The sequence below is a fragment of the Sapajus apella genome, unplaced genomic scaffold (assembly GCF_009761245.1).
Source record: "Sapajus apella isolate SASKATOON/1434 unplaced genomic scaffold, GSC_monkey_1.0 scaffold121, whole genome shotgun sequence".
In the NCBI taxonomy this organism is placed as follows: Eukaryota; Metazoa; Chordata; class Mammalia; order Primates; family Cebidae; genus Sapajus; species Sapajus apella.
The window spans coordinates 1,822,941-1,832,049 of record NW_022437061.1 but is presented as its reverse complement, the minus strand read 5'-3'; the positions used below and the strand labels follow the sequence as shown (position 1 = coordinate 1,832,049).

Here is a 9,109-nt window from a genome sequence, read left to right as displayed (position 1 = left end):
AGAGTGATAATTTGTTTTTAAGATCATAAAGCACCAGGAAGAAGACAAAAGCTCTTACGCCTAATCTGAAATGACAGATGTATTGTTAAAGAGTGCGTTTATTTCAAAGATGAATGAAATCTGCAAAAGTCAAACTAAAGACAGGATAGATACTGAGGTAGTTCTTGCCCTAACTCTTCCAGTCCCAGCAACTGAAACATCTTTCAGACAAGTAACTCCCCCTCCTCTCCTAAGGATGTAGCGCGGTCCCTGTGTGTGTCTAAGGGATCCGATCCGCCACGCGCCGCACTGGGTTCACGAAGCGCCCCTGGCAGGCGGCATCTCCCTTTCTCTGAGAGTGGCGGGCTCTCGCTCCCGCTTCAGGGATTTGCGGAAGAAAGCGAAAACCCCACAGCTGGCAGGAGTTACGCAAGACAGCCAGACTCGGCCGTCACTCCTGAGTGACCCGACCCCACTCCGCCCCAGAGGCGGGGCCAGTGCTTTCTTCCGGACTCCCGATCGATCAGGAGCTCCGGGAATTTCCCTGGCCCGGGGGCTCCGGGATTTCCAGCCCCAAACACGCATAAAAGGGATTCGCAGACCTCGGGGAGCCACAAAGCCCGGGCTGCAGGCACCTCCTCGCCAGCTCTCCGGCTCCTCGCACCGCCGCCCGACCCGCCTGCTGAGCCCCATGGCCCGCGCCGCGCTCTCCGCCAACCCCAGCAACCCCCGGCTCCTGCGGGCGGCGCTGCTGCTCCTGCTTCTGGTGGCCGCCGGCCGGCGCGCGGCAGGTGGGTCCTGGCGTCCTGGGGACCCCGGGCGGGACGCGGCTGGGGTGGGCGCCCCCGGCCGACGGCCCCGCTCAATCAGCGAGTCTCCTCTTCCCTAGGAGCGCCCCTGGCCAATGAACTGCGCTGCCAGTGTCTGCAGACCCTGCAGGGAATTCACCTCAAGAACATCCAAAGTGTGGAAGTGAAGCGGCCGGGACCCCACTGCGACCAAACTGAAGTCATGTAAGTCCCGCCCCGCGCTGCCGCTGCCACCGCGCGGTCCCAGACCCTCCCGCTGCCCCAACCCTGTCCCCAGCCCGACCTCCTGCCTCACGGATTCCCTTCTCTCTGCAGAGCCACACTCAAGAATGGGCAGAAGGCTTGTCTGAACCCCGCATCCCCCATGGCTAAGAAAATCATCGAAAAGATTCTTAACAGGTGAGTTATGGTTTCCATGCCACAGGCGACTAGAGCCGTTGGTCAGAAAAACTGGCATCTGGCCCCGAAATAGTAAATCAGGAAAACCCAAGGGTTAGCTAAAGGACTGAAAAAAAGATTATTTTATACAAAGTTGCCATGAAGATTATTAATCTGCTCTGGTGCCAGAGGAAATTCACGGTGCCCGCGGTCCCCGCCCAGGTTCTTCCCTCCTTCTTGAATGTAGGTAAAACTGCCTTCATTTAATTTCTCATTGGAGTTTGCCAGTTGTGCTGAAGTGCTTTCTGCCTGTTTATAAACACAGACTTCATTTCCCCTAGTTTCTATTTTACTTCAGACCTAAAAAGCAGACTCCTGGTTTTTTGTAAAAGTTTAAGGGTGAAGAGCAGAGATTTCACAATGATATTGCACTGGGTACATATCTGGGTGCCACCACCTATTAGCCATGTCACTGAAAGACAATTATTTAGTTTTTCTGAGACTTAGCCAAACAGTGAAAATAACAGTAGCTACATCATGAGGTTGCTCTGAGGCTTAAGTGAGGCCCAGTATGGCAAAGAGCAGCAGGTTCTGGCTGTCTTTAATCCAGTAGTACAGTGGAGACCACCACCCCCGCCCCACCCCCATTCCTGAAAGAGCATCCCAAGCCTAGTGGTCCCTGCCACACAGCACAGCTGTCAACAACAGTAGCCACTTGGGTGCTAGGCTGGGGAAACTGCATTCAGAAAACTCTAGAGCCTGGGGGAACAGGACAGGAGAAGAGTGTTGTGCAGTCTGCTTTCCCAAGCACCTACTCAGGGCACCCATTTTCTCATCACAGTGACAAATCCAACTGACCAGAAGGAAGGAGGAAGCTCACTGATGGCCGTTCCTGAAGGAGGCCCTGCCCTTATAGGAGCAGGAGGGGAAAGAGAGACACAGCTGCAGAGGCCACCTGGACTGCACCTGATGTGTTTGAGCATGGCTTAGGAGAAGATTTCTATTTATTTATTTATTTGTTTGTTTGTTTTTGAAGATTCTATGTTAATATTTTACATGTAAAATATTGAGCATTATTGAATCTACTTGCATAATATCCCAATATATTTATTGATTATTTTATGTCAAAGCCAAGTTATTTCTATACCGATTCCTATTTAATTTGAAGGTAGAGAAGGTTTGCAGATATTCTCTAGTCATTATGCTAATATTTTTGAGGAACCCACAACATGTCAGCCACTGTGATAGAGACTGGGGGAATCCAAGCAAATGACCAGTGAGATTAATGTGAAGGCAGGGGAGTGTATATGTGTCTATTTTTGTAACTGTAAAGATGAATGTCAATTGTTATTTATTGAAAAGATTTCACAGTGTGTGGTCAACATTTCTCATGTTGAAGCTTTAAGAACTAAAATGTTCTAAATATCCCTTGGACATTTTATGTCTACCTTGTAAGGCATACTGCCTTTTTAAATGTTGATTATGCATCGTATGTTTTTTGATATTTATTGATGTTTTCACAAAAGACATGAAAATAAAATAGTTAAAAATGCAAAATGTTTCTTTTATTTTGGGGGGAAACAAGGACTATCTTTGCTGAAAATCTGATGATTTATATCAATATTTATTTCTCAAAGTTTTTTTTTTTTTCTGAGCTTTCAATCTGCTATACAGATAAATCAAACAATGAATTATGCCTTATTTCATGTGTTGATTGCTGTCTCTCCCCTTGGCTCTCACCTAGTAAAGAGTGTGCTTTATCAAACTATAGTCTTGCCCCTGATCGCAGAATTACTGATATATATTGGCCTTTTTACAAGAAATTCCTTACTGCCTTGCTACCCCAATTTAACTCCTTAAAAATATGAAGGGGGAAATTTTGTCAGAGACGTTTTAACTAGAGCAACTCCATCTTGAATAGGGGCTGGGTAAAATGAGGCTGAGGTTTGCTGGGCTGCATTCCCAGTAGGTTAGGCATTGAAAGTCACAGGATGAGATAGGAGGTTGGCACAAGATACAGGTCATAAAGACCTTGCTGGTAAAACAGGTAACAATAAAGAAGCCAGCTAAAACCTACCAAAACCAAGATGGAGAAGAGAGTGACCTGTGTTCAGCCTCACTGCTCATTATGCACTAATTATAATACATTATCATGCTAAAGGACACTCTTACTGGCCCCATTACAGTTTACAAATGCCATGGCAACTTCTGGAAGTTATCCTATATGGTCCAAAAAGGAGAGGAGCCCTCAGCTCTAGGGAATTGCCCACCCCTTTCCTAGAAAACTCATGAATAATCCACCTCTTGTTCAGCATATAATCAAGAAATAACCATAAAAATGGCCAATCAGCAGCTCAGGCTGCTGCTTTGCCTATGGAGTAGCCATTCTTAATTCCTTTACTTTCTTACTAAATTTGCTTTCACTTAAAAAAAATTACATTCTTATAGTTATCTTAACAAGGGATCTCATTTTATTGCTTTTGCTCCACAATTTTTCATATGCTTGCTGACAATTTAATGAAGATGTCAGTAAAATGGTGGCTATTTTGTTTTTCAAAACTCAAACAGTTTGTGTCATAATAGAAGCATAAAAAGTGAGTGGCTGAATACTTCACTGGAGGAAACTTCTGATTGAAATTTGGGTTCAACGTTCTAACCTTCAGATATAAGTAACCAGCACTAAGGTTAATGTTGTTTCAATCTTTTATGGCAATATAACACATACAATGCTTTTAAGATTTGACTGGATTCGTTTGCATAATTCCTAGTGGAATTTTGATAGAAACTTATAGAGCGTTTATCGAGAAAGTCCTCTGGGGAACTCTGAATTCAATGATGCCCCAGGATGACAGTAGCACTCCAGGTTTTTAGGACAGAAACACAACTGTCATGTCAAAGGAAGAAAGATCCCAATAATCTAAAAGAAACCACACTCCAAACCTAGAAAGGAAGGACATTTGTACATGCGTGAGGTATCTACTTATCTCTGATTCAGGACTCATTCTGGAATTCTGAACCTTGGGTAACTGCCTCCAGGACAGGCAAGAAGGTGAGGCTGGCAGCCTCCGTACTGGAGATCAAGTTCTGGATTGTCCCAAGTAGCTGGGTAAGTAAGGGAACAACCTTTAAGTAGCAAGAAACAACTTCTGTGAGCCTTTCTCACAGCTAAAAAAGGTAAAAACAACAGTCTCTTATTGTTTTTAGTTAATCTTAATAGTTCCAAGATTATTAGTTAATTATGAATGAGATGAGAAAGAAGAATATTTGTAAACTATTCGTAGGTAAATAAATGCAAACCATTCGAGAAACTCCATAAATGGTAGCATTCACTCCCTAACCCCCACTTAGAAGACACTGAAAAATGTTTACAAATAGCACCCAGGGGTTCAATAAAACCACTCCTTACAATTAAGACAAAGTCCTTAACCTCAAATATTGGAGCTTGCTCTACTGGCTACCTAGCTCTTGCTAATATGGAACAGGGAACATACAAAGGACAAAAGAGATGCTTTTATTTGCATGGTGGTTAAAGACAGATATCAAATGATCAGATTGACTTTGGAGTAAATTCCAGCTCTGTCACTGTGATCTTGAGCTAGTTTCTTTACTTCACTCAACCTCATTCCACATTCTATAGAATGAGGATAATAACAGAATATGCCTTCTGAAGTGCTGCAGGGATTAAATGTTACGGAGGCTGTGGAAACCTGGTTCTTGCCTTCGGTCCTCAGGCCAACTCCGTGGACATTGTCTGTGTCTCTGTCTTAGACAAAGTAGATATGAAAATTTTGCTTTCACACCAAGTTGCCAAGAACTTGCAATTACAAGGCAGTGTCCTGTAGAAAGTGTTACAGCAGGAAGTGGGACACGAGCCTATCTGAGGTGGTCGTCACAGGGTGAAGGAAGTAGGAAAAGAATGCTATGTGACACATCATAGTTTTGAGAGGCTGTCAGCAGGAAACAGCAATGACCGCAGTGACTGAGGTTTCCCGAGCAATGCTGTTTCCGGAAAAACGTCTGGTTCCAGACCCAAGAGAGGGTTCTTGGATCTCACACAAGAAAGAATTCAGAGCAAGTCCGTGGTGCAAAGCAAAAGTAAGTTTATTAAGAAACAGTATATAACCACATCTATGTAATCTTATTGCTTAAATACCAAATCTCTATCAGCAATTTCAGAGATGAAGCCTTCAGTGTTTTTTTGTTTCCAGTGTTTCACAAGCAAATGGATATAAATCACGAGGCACACAGGGGAACAGAAAGTTACAATCTCTAAGACAAGTTAACTGAAGTCCCTGTAAATGACACTGAAGCAGAGACAACAACCAAAAAATTGATTCATGCAGCAAAGTGGACAAGGCAGGTTAATATGAAGAGCATAACGGTTACCATCCCATAGTGCCAAACCTATTCTTAGCCAAGACGAACAACTGAGAGGGGCCTCTAACCCCATAAATTTTAGGATGGACCTAACGCTCCAAAGTTGGGCCTGGAACCCACGTTTGGTCAAGTGTCCTTGTCTTTTATTACGAGGGGACTTTAACTCTCTCTGTCAGGAGAGACTCTGTCTCCTCTAAGTTGGGCCTCTAACCCAATCCTATCCTTTACCCGGGTACCCTGCTGCTTACCCGAAGTCAATCAATCGGTGTTGTAGTCTATTTCCTTTGGGTGCGATGTCTCCTCAGTATTGTCCCTTCATGGTCGCCAGAAAGATGTTTCCAAGAAGGGGTCCAAATCCAGACCCCAAGAGAGGGTTTAGGATCTTGGGCAGAAAGAATTCAGGGCAAGTCCACAGTGCAAAGCAAAAGCAAGTTTATTAAGAAAGTAAAGTGGTGAAAGAACAGCTGCTCCATGGACAGAGTAGGGTGTTCCCAAAATTAAAAGGAGGAATGTGTTCACCCTAGGTACATCACTTGTTTATGTATAAGATTAAAAAAATATCATGGGGAGATGTGCTCTGATATAAGAATTTCTGATGAAGGATTAGTTTTCTTAATTACTATATTAGTATATTTCAAGAAAAATTAGGAATGCTTCTGTTCTCAATATATCGGGATATCAGGACACCCATAAGTCTGGGTCTGTTTAGTAACTATTATCAATCTGTTCCCTTAACTGTAAACTTCCAGAGGCTAAGAACATCTAACTTTCTGGGAATGCAGCCCAGGAAGTCCCAGCCTTATGTTTTCTTAGCCCTTACTTAAGATGCAGCATTAGGAAAAATACCTAATGTAGATGACAGGGTGATGGATGCAGCAAATCACCACGGAATGTGTATACCTATGTAACAAACCTGCACTTTCTGCATATGTACCCCAGGACTTAAGGTATAATAAAAAAATAAAATAAAATAAAAAAAATGGAGTCACTGAACACCACTTACATATTTCCCCATTCCTTTTACAAGAGGACGCTTAATTCTAAAAGTTGCAGAAAGACAAACATCAGTCTTTTGTAACTTCCTTAGGCTGAACAGGGATGATGATATTCCTGCCCAACTATTAAAGCGTTTTGTATCCAGGGTAGAGAGGAGCTCTCTCAGAAAGCATCGGTATGGTGAGGGTTGCTCATAAATGAGTCCCGGCAAAAGGCAAAATCTGGAAAATTAATGTGTCCAACTTAAGAAACCGTTGAGTAAGCTTATCTCGCATTCCCACACAAAGAGTACAGTTGCAATATATTCCACGACAGCAAAGCAAAATAAGTAAAATCATCCTAAGTAAACTAAACAGAAAGGCTTTCCAAGAACTGGGTAGTTGTTGGAACCAAGGTGATATAGGGTCAACTGACAGTGCATCAGTGGCAGAGATATGAGTGTCTAGAGCTTTTATAGCCTGGGTGATATTACGTGAATAGTCTGGAGCATACATACAACATCTGGTTTTGATCAAAGCACAAGCTCCACCTTGGACTGCTGTTAAAATATTCAAAGCTATATGGTTTTGTAAGGCCAACTGCCTAATCTGAGAAGTTCCCTCAGTTAAGAGGGTAAGGGCATGGCGTGTATTATTGAAAGCTGCACCTATGTGTTTGGCTAAGGCTTTAACTTGTAACTTGAGATGATTGTGGCTGCCTGTGGGGAAAATAAGCCGTCAGACAGAACCAGCAAGAAGACTGTTATTGATGCCCTGTGGCGAGCCTCTACAATTTTCCAGTTAGATAGGAGAGAGTCCAGTTTGGTAGGGATAAGTCCCAGGAAATAAGGACAACCCCATGTACACCTTCCAGCCCAATCATAAAGTAAATACAACGAGCCATGAGTTACACAAGTCCATAACTGTCCCCAAGGGGAAAGGTGGGCACCCATTTTTTACAAATTATGTTGCCATGCTATCCACATTTGATCTGATAAAAGAAGGGTCTGATTACATTATTGAGGGGGCAACCATCCCATATCACTGGTTTCAGTCTGGTGGTGACTATTATTGCACCTTTCAAAACAGACATGTTTTGCCTGGTATCTGTACTTGAACAACTGTCATCCACCCACATCTGTTGTGTACAGTATAACCTAAAGATGAGGTGGGATTTAGCTGTTTCCTAATTAGATGAAAAAGGTGCTTCCTTGTCCCTTTATAAGAGGGGAAGAGGCAAAGGCCTGTGTGGCTATGGTACATGGGAAAATAGGGACTATGATTATAATGCTCAGTTTCCCAATCATAATAAAATCCCATAAGCTTAGGTTTGCTGGTTGAATGTACTAGGACAACATGGAAGTAAAGGAAAGTGGCAATTCTCTTCATACCCAACAGTGTGTTGGTTCATGTAGAGAGGCTACAGTATGTGCCTACTTAGCAAGTAAGTTACTCTTTGTGTGATTCCAGCTTATATGCAAAAACAGAATATCAATCCATATCTTTAGGTTACCCACCCCTTTTATTTCTTTTGAACAGGTCACTAGGTGGCTCACAGGAATAAATGGGATGAGTCCCTTGTGTTCTGTTGGGCTGTGGGACTTCATAAGAGACAGGTTTCATTTAAGTGAACCCAGATGTGTATTCCAAGAAGTTTAACTGCAGTTAGGGTACTGAGGAGAGCTTGATAGGATACCTTTCCTTTTCGGGGAAAGTTGATCTGCTAGAGATGCCTCCTTCCAAGTTTTTAATAGGACCCAGTCTGCTGCCTGGGTTGTAACAATATTCTCTTCCTTAGTAGGAAAAGGGAGTCTTTGATTTCCATATTCAAGGAACATCTTTTGCATTTGTCCTAAGTTGAGTACATGATTTTGTAGCTTGAAAGTATTGATGTCTATTAGGAAGTCTGTAGTTAAGAAGGCCTTCCATACATTATTTCAAAAGCCTTGTGCTGCAGATTTCTCTTGGGAACAGCTGGAACCCATAACAAAGCTACAGGCAATATAGATAATCAGGTTTCTGACATTTCCTGGCATAGTATTTTTTAGAGTTTGATTAGCTCTTTCTACTTTTTCTGAAGGCTGTGGTGTCCATACTAAATGAAGGAGGTGCTTAATTCTTAGGGCTGGAGATGTGTTTTTGTCACTGTGAAAGATGGGCCATTATTGTTTTGCAAGCTCTTAGGAAGCCTGAATCTAGGAATTATTGCCTTAAATAGGAGGTTAGAAACCATTATTGCCTTTTCAGACCGGGTAGGAAAAGCCTCAATCTAACCAGTAAATGGCCAATGAATACTAATAAATATTTAAATCCTTTACATGGGGGCATCTGAGTATAATCTACTAGCCAATCTTCACCAGGATGCATTCCACTATGCTGAACAGGCCTTACTAAAGGAGAAGGAAAAGTTTAGTTATTTGGATTATTCTGGGCACAGAGTTAATAGGACTGAGTTACTGCTTCGCTGTTCTAAGTAAGCCCTTTCCTATAAAAAGACAAGACATTGGCCGGCTGCAGTGGCTCATGCCTATAATCCCAGCACTTTGGGAGGCTGAAGTGAATGGATCACCTGAGGCCAGTAGTCCGATACCA

General features: G+C 42.9%; 1 protein-coding gene across 1 annotated transcript; it reads left to right on the top strand.

Moving 5' to 3' along the window:
• The first annotated feature begins 438 nt into the window (after positions 1 to 438).
• Positions 439 to 2,798, top strand: LOC116538581 (C-X-C motif chemokine 2). The gene is made up of 4 exons (XM_032260996.1): positions 439 to 770; positions 869 to 992; positions 1,104 to 1,187; positions 2,008 to 2,798. Exons 1-4 carry the CDS (start codon positions 671 to 673, stop codon positions 2,021 to 2,023), a joined length of 324 nt encoding a protein of 107 aa, XP_032116887.1. The 5' UTR covers positions 439 to 670; the 3' UTR covers positions 2,024 to 2,798.
• The last annotated feature ends 6,311 nt before the right edge of the window (positions 2,799 to 9,109 follow it).

Excerpts from the sequence above, each read along its gene's own strand:
- LOC116538581 (XM_032260996.1), top strand. The coding sequence starts at position 671 with ATGGCCCGCGCCGCGCTCTCCGCCAACCCCAGCAACCCCCGGCTCCTG. Across the intron at positions 771-868 it reads CGCCGGCCGGCGCGCGGCAG|GAGCGCCCCTGGCCAATGAA; the intron begins GTGGGTCCTGGC and ends CCTCTTCCCTAG. Across the intron at positions 993-1,103 it reads TGCGACCAAACTGAAGTCAT|AGCCACACTCAAGAATGGGC; the intron begins GTAAGTCCCGCC and ends TTCTCTCTGCAG.